This window comes from Camelus dromedarius, chromosome 24 (genome assembly GCF_036321535.1).
Source record: "Camelus dromedarius isolate mCamDro1 chromosome 24, mCamDro1.pat, whole genome shotgun sequence".
In the NCBI taxonomy this organism is placed as follows: domain Eukaryota; kingdom Metazoa; phylum Chordata; class Mammalia; order Artiodactyla; family Camelidae; genus Camelus; species Camelus dromedarius.
The window spans coordinates 22,652,247-22,670,673 of NC_087459.1; the positions used below are offsets into that span (position 1 = coordinate 22,652,247).

General features: G+C 43.0%; 1 protein-coding gene across 5 annotated transcripts in view; it reads left to right on the plus strand.

The window, feature by feature from the left end:
• The window catches only part of LOC105089697 (rab5 GDP/GTP exchange factor), a 94,920-nt gene extending 78,905 nt beyond the window's left edge, over positions 1-16,015 (plus strand). For all 5 annotated transcript variants that reach the window (XM_031432789.2, XM_031432792.2, XM_031432791.2 and 2 more), the window contains 6 exons: positions 5,372-5,548; positions 8,244-8,529; positions 9,919-10,069; positions 10,958-11,141; positions 12,590-12,733; positions 13,306-16,015. In XM_031432789.2, coding sequence (XP_031288649.1) covers positions 5,372-5,548; positions 8,244-8,529; positions 9,919-10,069; positions 10,958-11,141; positions 12,590-12,733; positions 13,306-13,326 — 963 coding nt within the window. In that variant the 3' untranslated portion in view covers positions 13,327-16,015. The remainder of the gene's footprint in view (positions 1-5,371; positions 5,549-8,243; positions 8,530-9,918; positions 10,070-10,957; positions 11,142-12,589; positions 12,734-13,305) is intronic.
• The last annotated feature ends 2,412 nt before the right edge of the window (positions 16,016-18,427 follow it).

Sequence of the window (18,427 nt, forward strand, 5' to 3'; positions counted from 1 at the left end):
TTGAGTTTATTTTTGTCACGAGTGTAAGGTCTGTGTCTAGATTCGTGTTTTTCATGTGTGCATGTCCTATTGTTACAGCACTGTTTGTTGAAAGACTTGTCTTTGCTTCATTGTATTGACTTTGCTGCTTTGTCAAAGATCAGCTGACTACATTTATGTTGATCTATTTCTGGGTTCTCTGCTATGTTTCATTGATCTATTTGTTCTTTTGCCAAAACCACACTGCCTTGATTACTTTATCTTTGTAGTAAGCCTTGAATCAAATAGAGTCAGTTCTCCAACTTTGTTCTTCAGTATTATCTATTGTGGTTCTTTTACCTCTCCATATAAACTTTAGAATAAGTTTGTCAATATCCACGAAATAACTTGCTGGGATTTTGATTGGGTTTGTGTTTAATCTGTGGGTCAAGTTGGGAGAAACTGACATCTTGGCATATTGAATCTTTCTATCTATGAACGTGAAATATCTCTCTATTTATTTAGTTCTTTGATTTTGTTCTTGAGAGTTTTTTAGTTTTCCTCATACAGATCTTATACGTATTTGTTGGATTTATACCTAAGTATTTATTTTGGGAGGGTGCTAATATAAATGATACTATATTTTTAATTACAAACTCAGCTTGTTCCTTCCTGGTATATAGGAAAGCAGTAGGCTTTTGTTTATTGTATATTAGCCTTGTATCGTGCAGTCTTGCTGTAATCACTTTCTAGATTATTTTTTAGTTTGTGTTTTAAGTCTGGATTCACTTGATTCATTCATTTAATAAGCTTACGTTTTTAAATCACCTATTTTGTGCCTAGATATTGATAATGAAGAGACATTAAGATGTTGTAGCTGTGCTTGAGAGGCATGGTAAGATGTATACACAGGCAGCTGTGGTAGGGTATTTCATTCTGTGTAAGAAATTTGCAGAATACAGTGGGTGCATAAGAGTGAAAGTGGCCACTTCTCCCCGAGGGGCTGATGGGGGTGGGAAAAGTTTCATACATTAGGTGACCCCTGAGCCGAGTCTTAAAAGAGGGGAGTTGAAATAGTGGAATGTGGTTCATGATGGTCAGGAGGACCAGTGGACTCAAAAGCCTGAAGCTGTAATATTGCCTAGTATGTTCTGGGAATTGCAAGCAATTAGTCAAACCACGGAGCAGTAGACAAGGCCTAGTTTATGGTAGGTTGCCGTTATAAGGCACTTGGACTTTATCCCTTGGTCATTTGAAGCTCTGAGATAATCCAGCAGTAACATAATTAGATTTACATTTGGAAAAGTCACTCTGACAGCACAGGGAGGGTGGATCACTTGACTGATAGAAGGAAGATCCAGTTGAGACTCTTAGCAGTAGTTGCAAAAGAAGATGATGAGGGCCTGAGCTAAGGGGAGTAGCAGAGGAGTGAGGAAAGGAAGAGCCAGAAGTAAGAGATGTTAAAGAAGTAGAGTCTTTAGCACATAGTAGTTGCTTGGATATGAGGTATAAGGCAGAAGTAGTCTGGGGTGTTTTCAGAGTTCTAGATTGAGATGGGGAATACAGGAGGAAGAGTCAGATTGGGCAGGAGAGAAGATCAGCTCAGTTTTGGAACATGTTGCAGAATATCTAAGTGTGGGCATATGTAGTGGGCGCTTGGATGTAAAGGTCTTAGGGCTGTAGAGCCATGTGGAGGGCTGATTCAATGATCAGTCTCTGTCATCTTAACAAGAAGATGGGGCAGAGTGAGTAGACCTGAGGTATATTTTGGAAAGAAACTCGACAAGATTTGCTGATGGATTAGATTGGTGGTAGTGGTGAGGGAAAGTAGTACAGCTGAAGAAGGAATGTGTTGAGGGAATTTTATATTCTGAAATGCTCCCATTAAAGAAGAATAAAAAATCTGAGATAGGATCCCAACTGAAGAAGTTAGAAGAAGCAAACTGAGTTAACCCAAAGAAAACAGATGGAGAAAAATAATTTTTAAAAATATGTAGAAATTACTGAGAAAGAAATTATCTAGATAGAATCTATAAAACCAAATACTGGTTCTTTGAAAACATGAATGTAATACAGCTCTGATAAGACTGATTAAAAGGAGAGAGGAGAAGACAAACACAAAAACATTTGTAATGAGAAAGAACAGGGCACAAGTAAAAATTGAACAAATCACAAAATACTGTGCCAGAAATTTTAAAAACCAATATGAAATGGGCAATTTCCTAGAATAATTTATCTTATCAAAATTGACCCAGTAGAAATAGAAAACATAGTCTTACTTTTAAAACATAAGTAAATAGCTAAAACAACCTACCAAAATACAAAACCAAACAAAAATGTGAGGAGTCCAGGTGGTTTTCAGGTCAAGGTCTCTCAGGCTTCCCAGAAGTAAAAGCAAATGTCTTATACACATTGTTCTAGAAAACAGATGAACATATTCAATTAATCTTACGATACTAGAATGACTTAGTTATACTAGTCAAGGAGTATATACAGTCAAGGAGAGTGTAATAATGGCCTATAACTTTTTTTTTATCTCACCTATGAATGGATGTGGAAATTCAGAATAAAGTTGAGCAAACATAAGTCAGCAATATAGTTTTTTTAAAGTCATAATTGTATTGTTAATCCAATGAATGCAAATATGAGTCAGCATGAAAAAAAATCAGTTAACGTAGTCCATGTTAACAGATTAAAGGAGAAAAATCAATTGTTCTGAGGTTGCAGATAAAGCGTTCATTAAAATGTAACACTGGTTTATACTGAAATTCTCTTTGCAAACTTGAAATAGAAGTGTACTTTCTTAACCTGGTGAGGGATTTCTTTGAGAAACCTTTAACATATACTATATTTAATAGTGAAGTGTTAGAAGCACTTCCTTTAAAGCCAGGAGTGAGTCTAGTATTCCTACGGTTGCCACTTCTATTCATCATTTCACCAGAGGTTCCAGTCAAAGTAGTAAGAAAAAGAAAAAAAAAATGAAATAAGGGTTGTAAAGAAGCACTATTGCTTGCAACGTGACTTTCAAGAGAAACTACAAACAAGCTAATTATAATTTAAAAGATTTCAGCAAAGTATCTGGAATTAAGATCAATATACAAAAGTCTGTTGCTGTTGTATGAACTAGTAACAATGGAAATGTCATTTTAAGAAGATACTATCAATTATAATTGCATAAATTGGCATGTCTTTGACTCTATCCAATAAGATGCACAAGAGAAAATTTTAAAAAATTACTGAAAAAGAAAGGTGGACCCAAATAAATGATTACTGCTAAAGGGTTTGGAGTTTCTTAGGAGATGATGAAAAAGTTTGAAAATTGATTATAGTGTGATGGTTGTCCAATTCTGTGGATTGAATTGCATGCTTTAAATGGGTGAATTGTATGGTATGTGAATTGTATATTAGTAAAACTGTTTAAAAAAAGTAAGAATCTTTTGTATAGCAAAAGGTACCATAAAAAAAGATGCCATATTAAAGAAAATCTACAGACTTGGAGTAGATATATATAACTTTAAAAAGATTAGAAAAGGCTCAGTGTTTAGAATATCAAAAGAACTTTTAAACACTAATAAGACAGACAAGCATCCTACTGGTACATGGCCAAAGATTCACCTAGGAATAACCTAAATGGCTGATAAAGAAGTGAAGCGATGGTCTGTTTCAGGGAGATGTAATTTAAGATAATGATGAGATACAGTTTCACACCGCTCTTATTGGTCCAGATCAACAAGATTATTGTAGAGTAGCAAGTGTTGGCATGAAATTTGGGAGACGGAGCGAGCTTTTTCCTTGCAGCGGGTAGTGTAAACTGGCACGACTTCCTTGGAGAGCGATCTGACATTACAAAGTCAAGTTGCAGATGGTGACTACTCGGTGGCTGCGTTGTGTCAGAACCACTCTCGTGCCAGCTGTGGTGCCCTTTGTGAATGAAGCGGTGGGAGGAACCCAGTGAGGCTCCTCAGCCTGAGGTAGCTGTGATACAGTGGCAGCCTGTAGAGCAGTTAAATCTGATGGCCTGGGTCACCCAAGATGGACCTCAGGAACAGAGTGCTGAGTCGGTTGTGAAAACAGGCGAGTTCACAGCCTGGCTTATTGCAAGTGGTGGTTTATTTGTTCTTAGGGGCTGTTGATGCATCTTTTTCTCTCTGAAATTTAAAAGCTGGCATCAGTTTTTTTTTTTAATTGCTTTTTTTTTTTTTTAGTGTTATTGTCTGACTATATATGTAAGAGCTCATTATGTGCCAGGTACTGGTCTAGGGGCCAGGGGCTGGGGCTGTAGCAGTGAACAAGACTGGCAGTATCTCTGCACTCATGGAGCTCACAAATGAGGGGGTGATAGACTGTAAACAAACAGAAATTTAACTGTACTCTTGACTGGAACCAAACTGTGAAGGAAGTAAAGCAGGGTGCTGGGAGACCAGGGGCTGAGGGTGGTCAGGGGAGGCCTCTCTGAGGAGCTGACTACTGAGCAGAGACCTGTATTTTAAGAAGAGCAAGCATGTGGAAACTTGGCGGGGGAAAGCAGTTCAAGCAGAGGTAAAAGCCTTCAGGTCAGACATGTTCATAAATTTCAAGAAGAATAAAATATTTAGAAATAAATTTAGCAAAAGAAGTGCAAACATACACTTTGAAAACTACAAAATATTTCTTGAAATAAATTTAAAAAAACATAAATAAATGGAAAGGCATCCCAGGTTCATGGACTGGAAGACAGTAATTTTAAGATGGCCGTACACCCCAGACTGATCTGTGGGTTCAGTGTAATCGCTGTCGGTGTCCCAGCTGACTTCCTTGCAGGAACTGACAAGCTAATCCTGAAAAATAACAAGACCATTGTGGCCAGAGCCCAGTGAGTGAGGAGGGGATGTTGGTAGAGATGTAGTCATTGAGCTTGGCGGGCCTTGATAAGAGTCTCACCCCAGGTCCAATAGGAAGCCTAAGGAGGGCTGTAAGCCGGGGGGTGGTAAAATTCAGTAGGTACTGAGTGTCCTCTCTGCCAGGTGCTGGGATGGGCATGAGTATGGTGGTGAACAGGACAGAATGTTGAAGAAATAGAATTCAGCTCTTTGGTGGTAGAAAATGAGAGCATTTTCTATTTTTGTACATGTATTTGTGTCATATTGCTGACCTACTTAAACATTTTCTTAAGTAATAGGGAAGTAACAAATACTCATTGAAGAATAATTAGAAAATTCAAAAGGAAAGAATGTCTATTTTTCAGGATCTTACCACTTGGAAATAATGACAGTTAACATTTAGTGTTTTTTCCTTCTAGTCTTTTAAACGGTTTTATGGTCAAACAGTTCTCAGGTTCGATAATGAATGACCTTGTCATCCTCCAATATCATTAAAGAGAGTCAGCTTTTCTTTGGCAAGCCAGTCTGTGAGTCTTCTGATTAATCCCTTTCAGGTGGAGCTGGTCAGAATAATGTTCAGCATCAACCCCCTGGAGAACCTGAAGCTGTACATCAGCAGCCGGCCTCCCCTGGTGGTCTTCATGATCAGTGTGAGCGCCATGGCAATAGCTTTCCTGACCTTGGGCTATTTCTTCAAAATCAAGGAGATCAAGTCACCAGAAATGGCAGAGGTATAGTATATCCTAAGTGCTCCTCTCCAGCCTCCTCAAACTCAGACTCAGGAGTTTACAGAGTGGGAAAACATCTTTTGGCCCTCCACACGCCTTTCTTTGGAGACTTTTATCCCGGTGACAGAGTAGTATTTTTTTCAGAATTATTTGTCTTCCATCTTGCTGTGACTGACTTGTTAGGAAATAACCTAGTCAGATAGTTACTGATTTAAATAATGCTATCAGTTTCAGTTAGACTGTTTCAGCAATGGAATGTATTTTGGGAAGTGTATTTGTAAAATGTTTGTGTCAAGAAGATTGAGAACTAACTTCTTTGCTATTCATACTAAATTAGCTAATTATAATTTTTTAAACCTGTAAACATTTGTTACTTTAAAGCCACACATCATCATGGAGTTTGATCAGCCATACTGATAGATTTTTCCTTGGATAAGAAAGGGTTCTAAAGAAATTAGAAAGCAAGATCTTATCTCCAAATGTATTTGTCTTTTTCTTATCAAGGAAAACTTCAGTTATGTACAAAGTTATAATAAAGACTTTAGATTATTTTTGCGGGGGCGGGGGAGTTGGAGTTAATTAGGTTTATTTATTTGTTTTTAATGAAGGTACCGGGGATTGAACCCAGGGCCTCGTGCATGCTGAGTATGTGTTTTACCACTTAAGCTATACCCTCCCTCCCCTTTAAAAAAGACTTTAAAAGATATGTGTTTTTGCATATCGGAAAACAATACAAAGTTAATAATCTTGTTTAACAGAGGTGAATGAATACCTATGAATAAGTTTATTTTATGTGTTAGAAATTATGCTGAATTAATGGTATGGTGAATTTACTAGTGGTTAAGTTTCTTTTAGGACAGATTCATTCCCGCCTTAGTAGATTCCTTGAGTACCTTCTTTTATACTTTTTCTTCTTGGGTGTGCTTGTTGGTGCGAGTGGGAATGAGGGTAGGGGTAGGGATTGCATTATTGTTGCGTTGTGTGTCCCTTGTGATGGAGAAGAGAGTTCTGCTCAGTGTAATGGGGCTTGTGGCTTTCTCTTGTGCCTTGTGGCATTCTAGATCATAGGTGATTCTGGCAAGAGGGACCCCCTTCCCACATGAACTTTCTAACACAAAGTAACAAGTTTTAGTTATTTCTCCCATGAAACCCTTCCAAAGAGTTTCTTACCAAGAAACCGACAGGCTGGCTTCATTCTCCTTCTTTTCTGACCCTGCCTGAATCTTTAAAGATTGTGCAAACAGGCTGTACCTGCATTAGGGCTGGAAATGAAATTGTAGTCACAACCAAAATTCTGCAGCATTCTGGTATTGCTTTCCTGCAGAGCTCAAGTCTACATTGAACACTTGGCCAAGGCCAATGGTTAAGATGTAGCCTGAATATTTAGCCCTTAATAATCAAAACATTGGCTTTGGCCAACTGTTAAAAGTGGACTCGAGCTGTGCAGGAGAGCAGAGCTGCAGGCTGCTGCAGAGCTTTGATTATGATTAATTTAGTGTTTTCAAACGAGGATCCTAGGTATATGGGAAAAGTTTGGGTCTGTGAATCAGAAAACTTAATTCTAAGTTTGCCTTCACCTCAGCTGAAATTGGAGAGTCCTTAATTTGCTCTGCATCTCCATTTCCTCATGTGTGGAATATGAAGGGGTGAGACTAGAATGTTTACTTTCAGCCCTAATGTTTGTGAATGGTCTGAGTTTTTAGGTGTTAGGGAGAGTATAATTTGATACACCTGGTTGTCATCTTAATAAATACCAAATAAATATAAATTAAGGTTATAAAGTTAGACTTGACTGCTTGGGGATGCTCAGACGGCATTTTTTAATCAATGTTAGAGATATTAAAAGTGTAACTTGGGTCTGTCTTCACATCTGGCAACTTTTTGTAGATACTGTTGCTTGGGAGAAAGCAGCTGTATGTAATGGCCTAGGTTGATACGTTGTTGCTATTTTAGCCTGAGCTCATCTTTGGGTTTCTGCTAAAATTAAAACAGACCCTGGTGGGTATTTCACTATGTTGGTATCAGTTTAAAACTGCTTATGATTTAAACCATCAATATAGATATTAAGAGCAGCCTGAAAACATCTCTTTGTCTCCCTTTTGAAATAGTTCCTGTTCTAAAGTGGCATCCAAAATCCATGACGAGAGGGAAAAAGTACCACATGAGTGCTGGTATTTACTGCAGTTTCACATTCTCCAGAGAGAAAGCAAGGTGTATAAAACTGACCCTTTGAGAAATTATTTTACGACAGCCTTAATTTAAAAAAATTAACTAATTGTAACTGCTAAATGAGTTTGGATTAATGCTTTTAATGTTTCACTACTTTTGTTCAAGCTTTCAAATTTAATCTGAGGCTAGATCATTTTCTATAAGTATAACACACTTTTTTTTAACGTATTTTCATGAGTAAGTTGGTTTAATCTTACAGTTTATTTAATATCTCATGCCAGTGAAGAGTTCAGCATTAGCTATGAATGTGAGAGTGGCTTGGAAAACCACACTGTTATGCCAGTGCAAGAAGCTGACGGCTGTAGTGTCATCGTTACTTTATTTATTTAGTATCATTGTTATTTTAAATGATTGACCCAGAGGTGTAGTTTCCCTGTCATGTGATGCCCACGGAGATTCGCGATATGTCGTCTCAGTGGCTGCACTTTCGGACGGCTCACACTTGTTTCTCTCTTTTGTTTTACCGAAGGATTGGAATACTTTTCTGCTGCGGTTTAATGATTTGGACTTGTGTGTATCAGAGAATGAAACATTAAAGCATCTCACCAATGACACCACAACTCCGGAGAGCACAATGACCAGCGGCCAGGCCAGAACATCTACCCAGTCCCCTCAGTCCCTGGACGACTCAGGCCCGGTTAACATCTCAGTTGCAATCACCCTGACCCTGGACCCACTCAAACCCTTTGGAGGGTACTCTCGAAATGTCACCCATCTGTACTCGACTATCTTAGGACATCAGATTGGACTCTCAGGTATGTGAGTGTTAGCCAGTTTCCTTTCAGACTTTCTCAGGCAACAGCTGCTACAAGATGGAATATTAGAGTAAATGTTTCTACTCATCAGACTATTTTTTATTTTTTGCACGTGTCTTCCCTTTTGTTGAGTTTGAACTAAATGAAGTCAAGTAGGAACTATTTCTGTTACATCTTAATAAAGTGCTTGGTATGCAGTAGGCTCTCGATAAAAGCCTGTAAGAGTGGGAGACTGGGAAGAAACTATAAGGCCTATTTATGGTCTTAATATTTAAAAACACAGAATTTTTATTCTGGTTTATCATGTTGGAATTTTTAATACATACAACAAATATTGCTATTGGTCTTAAAATTTTTTGAATTCCCACCATTAGTTCAGCACTGGGCTAAGTATTGAGAACTAGAAAAAGACAGATCTGGTCTCTTGCCTTTGGAATTTTGAGATTATGAGAGACAAGCATAATGTAAGTTAGTATTTATGGAGCACTTACAGTGGTTCCTGGCACAAAGGAAATGCTATATAAATACTTGTTAAATTGTATTAAAAATAAACACCTATTTGACATTGAGCACTGCCTTTTGACTAGTAAATAACCCATGACAGACTAAATGATTCAGGAGAAGACTGAGAAAGTAGTGGAAACTGGAATAATCAGGAAAGGCTTTATGCCAGAGGCCTGGGCCTTGGAAGAATGATCTTTGGTTCTTTGGTCACCAAGAGCCTTTTAAAGTCCTTAAAGGAACCTGGGTATGCCTGTCAGCCTCATATTGGCTGTTTCAGATGAAATATTCCCGTGTAAGAAGGAAGGGCGATGTCTGGGTTTTTCATGTAGTGAGTGGACCTTCTGCTGTGGTGTTAGAATATCTTGGTGGTCACTTAAGCCTCATCACTCAGTAGTCCCATGACCTTTCTTAAGTCTGTTTGACCCTTTGATCCTCTGTCTGCTCGTCTGTAAGAGGGTAACAGTAATACTTCTTTGGTTATGTTCATGGGATAGTGGTACATTTCAAGTGAAGTAATACATATAAAAGCAGTTTGAAAATGGTAAGAGTTCTGTACAGATGCTAAGACGAGGGTGATGACTTACCCAGCCCGCAGCCTTCCATCTCAGGCATGGCTGGACCCTTGCTTGGCATGTCCCGGCTTTGGCTGAAAGCAGCCCCTCTCCGTTTGCCATGTTGTGGCTCTGCCAGATGAGCAGGCCTCAAAGTCCGGCTCGGAACTGCTGCTGTTCCTGGAATCCCACAGAGGCAGGTGTCTTACTTCGTTGGGCTGATTGTTGGTTGATTCTTGGATGGGTTTGATTTCAGGACTCATTCAGATCCCAGAGAATAATACATATATGAACTCTCGTTTCATTTACCCCCAGACTGATTTCTCTTTCACAGGCAGGGAAGCCCACGAGGAGATGAACGTTACTTTTACCCTGCCTTCAGCTTGGAGCTCGGACGACTGTGCCCTTCACGGGCACTGTGAGCAGGTGGTGTTCTCAGCCTGCATGACCCTCACAGCCAACCCAGGGGTCTTCCCCGTCACCGTGTAAGTGGCTTCCTGAACCTGGTGGGTGCGTGTGAGCAGCTCCATTTACCATGAGTAGCACTCGGATGCTTTGGAGCAGATTCTCAGGGTGGCCTGTGTTGTGTTACTTTGTAGAGTTGTCATTCCTGGGACCTGTCTCTCGGATATTCTAAAGGGAGAACTCTGCATATAAATATCAGAGGGTTAGTGTGTTGACTGGTCTTAAAAATACACGGTGGTTATTGCATGTTTGAGGCCGCCGAATTTGAACCTTATTTGCCATGAAACAGTTACTGTTTCTGAAACTTCTGCTTCCTAGCTTTTGAGCAGCTGTCAGTGTTATTGATTAGCCTGTGGCTTTTCTTGCCTCTCCCTTATCTGTAAAGGAGATGCTGATCTGTAAATACATGAAATACACAAGATATAGCCTATTTAAAAGAGTTCTGTGGGAATCCTTTTAAAATAATTATCCTGGGATTTATCTAGGATGAGATCAGGTAAGTTAAACATGATTTACTGTTGGTTGTAGTGTGCAATGGAGAAGTTTGTATGTTAAACTTCCAGTTGTGACCAGGAGTTCAGATAATCTGAGAAAATGGTCTGAAAAGGAGCAAGTCCTTCTCTGGCTGCATCCTATGGGAGAGGACTGTGAGTCGAATTCTGAAAACTCTAACACCCAGGCTCCTAAGAGTCAGATGCCTATTTCTTATTCTGTTATGTGTTTATTAAATTGAGAAGAAAAAAAAAATCACTGAACAAAATTATGTTTATCTCAAAAAACCATGTGTATCTCCTGTTCCTCCTTTCCACACATGTGGCTCTGCTCAGTGCTCTGCCAGTGCCTGTGAGGGGGACGCAGTAAATGTCTCGGGCCACTGAGCACGTGTCTTGCCCCCTCTCCTCCTGCAGACAGCCACCACACTGTGTTCCTGACACCTACAGCAACGCCACGCTCTGGTACAAGATCTTCACAACTGCCAGAGATGCCAACACAAAATATGCGCAAGACTACAATCCTTTCTGGTGTTACAAGGGGGCCATTGGAAAAGTCTATCATGCTCTAAACCCGAAGCTTACAGTTATCGTTCCAGACGTAAGTGAGAAAAATCGTGTGTGAGTGTGTGAACTGTTAGAGCAGGCCCTGTTTAGCTCCTCAGGTTAGCTTAGCCGCTGCCTTGCTAGGTGTCCAGCTGCGTTGGGAGACCAGGTGGACAGTGGAGACTTTGAAAAACACGCCACCCACCCATCTGGTTAAGAAAACTCTGCTTCTGTTCGTTTTCTGCTTTGTGCACTAGCAGTTGTCTCCTGAGCGCTGCTGCGTGCCTAAGCCGTAGGGGCTGCTCGAGAGGCCGCTTCAGCTTACTCATCCCACGGCTCTCCCTGAAGGTGATTTGCTTGGTTTCAATATGAGCAGTGAACAGTTCGGTATGTAGAAAAGCAGAGGTAAAGGTCGGTATTTAGAAAAGGAGAGGTAAATAGGAGATGACTCTGGCTAGATATTGATGGCTGGATGGGATTTTACTTCACAAGGAGGAAAGCGGCGGAAGGTGCTGCGCCCTGGACGAGCATGGGATTTGCTGGCTTAGCTTGCCGCTCAGACTGGAGCTCACTTTTAACAGACTGCACTGAGTTTTTGTAAATGCCCTTTTCTTCTGTTAGTATATGCTAGGTGGATTTCTTTTCTATTTGCCAGGTCCTTTTTCCTTTTCTTATGTCTCATTTTTATCAAGCTGTGGAAGTTGGTATCCTGGGGGCCTGCAGGACCGAGCAGTGAAGATCAGGTTGGATGGTGGCTGGTGGGTAGGGGCCAGGTTCCAGAAGGCCCTTTGTGCCTCACTGAAGCATATAGATGTTCTCCTCGGAGGAGGCAGTCGCTTTCTGCGTTGGGGCTGCAGGGAGTTTGTCAAGCAGTGTGTTAGGAAGACTGGCCTGCCCACATGCGTATAAAGTGGGACACGGCCTGAGGCCTAGGGATGTGAGAAGGAGCAGGCTTGGCTGGGATCTCAGCAGCTGGCAGGGCTTGGTGGGAGATTAGAGAGGCGTGAGTCAGGGACGACCTCCATGTTTCCAGCTAGGGGCCTGTTAATGTGGGAAAAGGTTGAAGGAAGGAAGTTGCTTCTGGGGATTGAAGAGCTGAGGCCTTCCCAGTGGTTGAGCAGCACAGAGCTTGGCCCACAGGCACTGGCTTTCGGCCTTGTAACCGGAGGGCTGCTGAGGGGGAGGATGTTAAGAGAAGATTAGGGGTTAAAGTCTTGGTCCCTGGGGCCTTCTCAGGGCCAGGGGATCTGGGCGGTGTTGGGGGGACAGGAGCCAGGGCAGAGGACCAACCGCTTTAGGAAGGTGGGTGGTGTGGGGAACACTGTGCCTTCACTTAATGAGATCCAGCTTGAATAGTTTAGGAGACAGAAGGAGAACCTCCTGTTCCAGTGTGAGAATTACAGCTGAAGCAAGTCTGGAATGTGTGAACCTGGTTTCCAGCAACCCAGCATTAAAATCTCTCAGTAACTCAGTGCAGATGTTTCTGGTTTATTCTCTGTTTAGGATGACCGTTCATTAATAAACTTGCACCTCATGCACACCAGTTACTTCCTCTTCGTGATGGTGATAACAATGTTTTGCTATGCGGTTATCAAAGGCAGACCCAGCAAACTGCGTCAGAGCAATCCGGAATTTTGTCCTGAGAAGGTGAGCAGTGGGCGGGGTCTGGCCCAGCATTCCCCCGGGACCTCTGCCTACGGAAAGCCCCACCTAGTCAAAGCCCCCCTAGTCGTGTCCCCTTTGTTGCGGGTGGCACCTTTCCTCCAGTGAGATTAGTCCTTGTCTTTTTCTCAGTAGTCTCCCCTCAGCCTCAATTATGGTGTTGCATTTTCATACACCCAAGCCTTAGCTGGGAAGGGTGCTGACTGTGGGGAGTGCTCTCAGATCCCCACCAGAGAGCAGCTGACCTGGAGGGCCCCTCTCCTCCCCCTCTTGTCACCTCGAGAGGTCAGCTCACAGAATGCCGATCAAACTTCATATCTCAGCATGGTGGTTCCACTAGATCGGCTGCTGCTTGCAGGAGACTTTAGATTTCTGTTTGTCCCCTCCTGGATGAGTTTTCCTTTCTTAGGGATGTAATGATACCCCTGCCTGCTACATGCAGGTGGTGAGGCTCCCTGGGCAGAGGCTGGGTGGGGAGCAGAGCCCAGTAAGAGAGCGGGTGGGGCCGGTTCCCTGGGCTTTGCTGCGTGACTGGGTTGCCTCTGGCTCTCCTCCAGGTGGCTTTGGCTGATGCCTAAATCCCACGACTGCCGTTTCCTGAGACCGAGAGAACCATAATCATTGCCTGCTGAACCCAGCCTGGGCCTGGACACTCTGTGAATACATTATCTTGCAACGTTGGGTTATTCCAGCCAAAGACATTTCAAGTGCCTGTAACTGATTTGTATATATTTATAAAAATCTATTCAGAAATTGGTCCATTGATGCACGTGCTTTGCACTGGGTGCAGCCGGAACCCGCAGCCTCACCTGTGGACTTGGCCGGATGAGTCCGGTAGCACCTGGGAGGATTTGTGGTCTTGCTGTCGGAGCGGGCTGTGCTGTCTTTGCCCAGGTCCCAGGGGTGTTTCATTGCTGGTGGGGTTGAGGTTTGCTTAGGTTCTTGTTTTAGCCCGACACGTACAGATGTTCGGAACAGTCTGCACCTTTGATATGATACTGCATTTCCGAAGCCACCAATCCATTTTGTGGATTTTGTGTGTCTGTGGCTTAATAATCATAGTAACAACAACAATGCCCTTTTCTCCATTTTGCTTGCAAGGAAACATACCTATCTTCCTAAGTTGGTTTTTGTTTTCCTTTGAAGAAAAAATAGTCACATTTTACTACTACTCTAGTTAGGACAGACTTGTGCTTTTATCTTGAGTAAAAAGTTATATATTTAAAAGTCACCTACATGGTAAAGATCTAAGTTTCATTTTCTACATGGACAGTGAGGAACTTGGTCTTGTTTGAGTTGAGTTGGCACATAATGTTCTGCTTTCTTTTTCTTCTTTGTTTTCCCTTCCCTCCATGATAAAAGTTAAAACAGATTCCTCACCCAAAAGGGCTTAAAAATGAATTAACAGATGGCTCTAGAGTAGAGTGAAAATTAGCTGCTCTGTTTTCAGGTGGCAGCATGGGAAGCAAGAAAGATGATTTGGTCTAATCTTTGTGGAAGGGTTTCTTGTTTTCTTTGAAGAGGGAATGGATTTTCTTTCCTGTTTTTTTTTTTTTTTGTGGCATTCATTTTTATGCAGTTGTCATATTCTTAGAAGAAAATGACAACTAGTAGATCAGTGTAACATTAAGAAAGTGATGCCTGTGAAATCGGAAGGAAAGCAATTCTGATTTGCCATTTATCAGGAACACCAAAAGCGTTTCTTTCTTAGAACATGTTGATGATCTAATTCCTTTATCCCTTTTTCCTTCCAAGCCATCTTCATTTTAAAACAATTGTGCATTTTTTCCAGTCCTTTCTTGTTACTTGTATTCTTAACCATTTTTCTTTAATAGCTTTTTGCCTTAACAACTCACCATCATTAACAATTTCTGTGTTCTCCCAAGCAGTGTTATGGCTGAAGGGCAATTAAAATCTTGAGCATGACTGTCAGCACTTCTTCCCCTTAACTCCAGGTCTGTGGTCTGTTATAAATTAGAACCAGTCCTGCAGTCTAAAATATACTGGCCTAGAACATCTTCTCCCAGGCATTCTTGAATGGAAAATAATTGAGGGCTTTTCCTGAAGATCATTAAAATAATCATCATAGTAACTTGATATGTTAATATTCCTTTTTTTCCTTTTAGTACATTTCAAGCACAGTAATCATACTTGTCTATCCAGTTTTTTTATTATAGGAGTTGCTTACATGATGCATGGCTAACCTGTTTTCTCTTTAGCGACGCTGAGACACTTTTGAGATAAGATTGAGAAAGAGCTGTTTGGCTTGGCCTTGAGAAACATCAGTATCACTAAGACCAGCAACAGATTTTAGATTAAGCTGCTACTGAATTAATAAAATCCAATGAAGTAGAGTTACAGGAATAGATTTATAACTGATAGAGTAATAGAAAAGGAAGACAGGTGAAAAAAGTCAGTTTCACTGGTTTCTTCAACCCAACTTGTTGCTAACGTTAATCATCCTTGTTTTAATTACAGGGATGGAAATGTGTAGCCAGGGGAGGAGGGACACTGTTAGGCATGAGGAAAGAAGGTGCCAAAAATACCTGGACAGTATGACTTGTCATGAGGCCAGGACACACACTGAAATCCAGCATTCTCCCTAGCAGGTAACTCTCAAAGGTCTCATGGAAACCCTGAGTCCGTAGGTGTGCGGAGGAAGGCTGGGCAGGAGTGGAGGCCGTGGGGCTTGGGTGAAGAGTCTAGTAACTGAGGAGACTTCTGCTGGAGCGCAGACGTTCAGGGAGCCTGTTCCTACCTGGGCACGTACCGGCAGGCCTGGTCCTCCGCTGTCTCTGCCGGGGGGCCTCCGGTTTACAAGAGCGTCACAGACAGCGCCTGTCTGCCACTCGGGGGCGACCCGCGCAGGAGCACCGGCTCGTCCTCAGGCATCTTGGACTGGCGTCCAGTAAAGGTCAGCAACTTAACTATTCCAATGGTTGTTTCAGATCATATTGATCTCTTTCCTTTTTCCTTTCGTCCTTTCACTGTATGACTTGAATCAGTTTTGATTCTATTTGTAAGTTTTTCTCGTCATTAGGAACCTGCCGTTTCTGTTGCATTTTCTTGGGCAGTGTGTAGGGATTCGGCATCCTGGGTTTCCAGCCCTCCTGCGGGCGCTGCGGGGTCACGAGGGCCGGAGGGTCCATCTCACTTAGCGCTGCATGACGGTTGGGAGCAGGTCTGTCACGGCACTCACCCCCAGATTAGTTTTCTGTGTTTGAAATATGTGCATATGTGCTTTACAGAATAAAACTTCTGAATTTAGTTGCAGTGTCTTGGTTTCCTCCTGTGTGTTGGGTGTTTTCTAAGGGAAGCATATCCACAATAAGTAACTGAGGGTGTTTTGCAGGCTGTTCTTTCCAAGTGTCCCCTGTTGTCAGGAGGAGAGTGGGCCTCACCCAGCACGTGGGTCTCCTCCCCAAGGGCACAGAACCTCTTACAGTGTATTGGACCCCAAGGACTCACAGACCTGACCCAGCCCTTTCCCAGAAGGAGTGAATAACACAAACCAGTAGGAGCATTTGACTAGGGATGGGGGTTTAAAGACACCTGATTTCAGTCACAGAAACCCTCCGGGTGCACTCGGCCTGTGTCCCCAGAGGCCGGCTCTGATGTCTCCCGTGACAGCCCCCGCGTGGGCTTGGCTTCCTGGGGCAGGAAATGCACCCTCAGCAGTTATTTGTCGTTACTTATAAAGGGCAGTCATGTTCACGAACGTGAATTCTTCCCTTTCCCAGCGTCAGGGGCTTTGTGCACCTTCCCTCGCTCCCTCCCCAGTAGGTGCGGGCAGCCGGCTCAGTCTCTGGGATGTTCTGGGACCGGCACCTTAACGGGCTGTGCTTCTGCCTCCTCCCCTTCTTCCTTCCTTCTCTCTCTCTGGCGGGTCGAGCACTCTCCTCAGCACCCTCTGCGCCATTCGCGCCCCCTCTGTGTCCTTGGAGATTGGTGTGTGGTGTTTCCTCTCCATCTTGGCGCAGAAGCCCTTGGAGAGTAAGCTCGCATCTCCCTTCTCTCCCCTCTGTGTAAAATCAGACGCAGACCAAGTCCTTAAGTCAGCATAGAGACAGTGCCACATAATTATGTCGCTGTCCTGCTGGGCGTGCTGGGCCTTGAGGTTCCTCAGCCTCACACACAGTCCTCGTGGGATCCAGGAGAAGCGGAGTGAATGCATGGACCAGAGGTGCGCTGTGGGGTCTAGTCAAGCTCGACGTGAACTTGCCTGCCTTCCTGAACAAACTTCTCTACCATCTGAGGGAGCCTGTCTCTTTTTCCTCGTAAGACCCAGACTCCTTATACCATGCTGCTTGCTGATTATGGATTAACTAGAGTGGTTTGACCATTGCAAGAGCAGAGGGCAAGTAAACAGTGCCTTGTTCAAGGGGAAAAGGGGGTCGAGTTTTCCTTTTGATATCATTCACCCTCTTTATTCTTACTCACTCAGTAACAAGCTTTTCTGGGGTTCCTCTTAAATGCCATCACGGTTCTAGGAACTAGACATCCAGCAGTGTGTAGACAGAATGCTTGCCCTCTTGGTACTTCCTTCTAGTCGGGGGGATGGTCCATAAACACAGAAGCACATTTATAATCTAACAACAGATACTGATGAGATGAAGAGGGTTACCGGGATAGAGGATGGTGGCTGGGATACCTCATTTGGTGGTGGGGGAGCTGGTCACAGAAGGCATCTTGGAAGAGGTGTGATTTGAAGGTGGACACCAAAGGGGAAGTTCTGGACCAGGGCACTCCACGCAGAGGGCAGGGCTGGGGTTCTAGTGCACCTGGGCTGTACCCCAGGGACCTCGGCTTATTATGGGGGTGGAGAATGGGAGTCCTACAGAGATTTGTCTTCCCACCTGAGAGCAAGATTCCTCCAGGCTGTTGCCAGAGCGGCCCCACAGGGGTGGCAGGCCAGAGGCTGTGCAGGGAGATGCCACAACCACCGTCTGGTCCACGATAGGAGATTAAGATGGTGGAGTAGGAGGACGAAAGCTCACCTACCCCCTTAGACACGTCAAGAATACATCTACAGGTGGAGCACTTCTCCCGGAAAACAAACTGGAGACTGGCAGCAAGACTGACACAGCCAGGAAAAGCCTGGCTGAAAATGTCCTGGACCTGAAGAAGGAAACAGATCGAGGTACAGGAAGGACAGAGCACAGCGCCACCAAGTGGCCTTTCTACCAGGTTTGCGCTTCTGAGAGCGTTTACAGCTACATCCTAGAGAGGAATTTCAGGAGAACAAGCGTCCCAAGGGACCTGGCCTTTTTTTTTTTTTTTTTTTTTAACTTTTTTTTTTTTTTTTTGCGGGGGCGGGTAATTAGGTTTATTTATTCACTTAGTTTTTATTTTTTTAAATGAAAGAAACGGGGCTTGAACCCAGGACTTTGTGCATGCTAAGCACTCTACCACTGAGCCACACCCTCCCCTCTCAGACATGGCCTTTTATGAGCTAGTCTTGGAGGTCACTCCTGCCATTCTCCGTTGACTGCAGCTGTGACAGACCTGCCCACCTCTCCCTGGAAGGAGTGCCGGAGAATGTGGGGCCTCGTTCTAAGACCACCACACTCGTTTATTTTCTGTCTCCTTTCTGAGGGCAGGGCCTCTCAGTTTTGTTTTCCACCGTATCCCTTGTTGGCACACAAAGAAACATTTGCTGATGAATGCTGTATAATGATC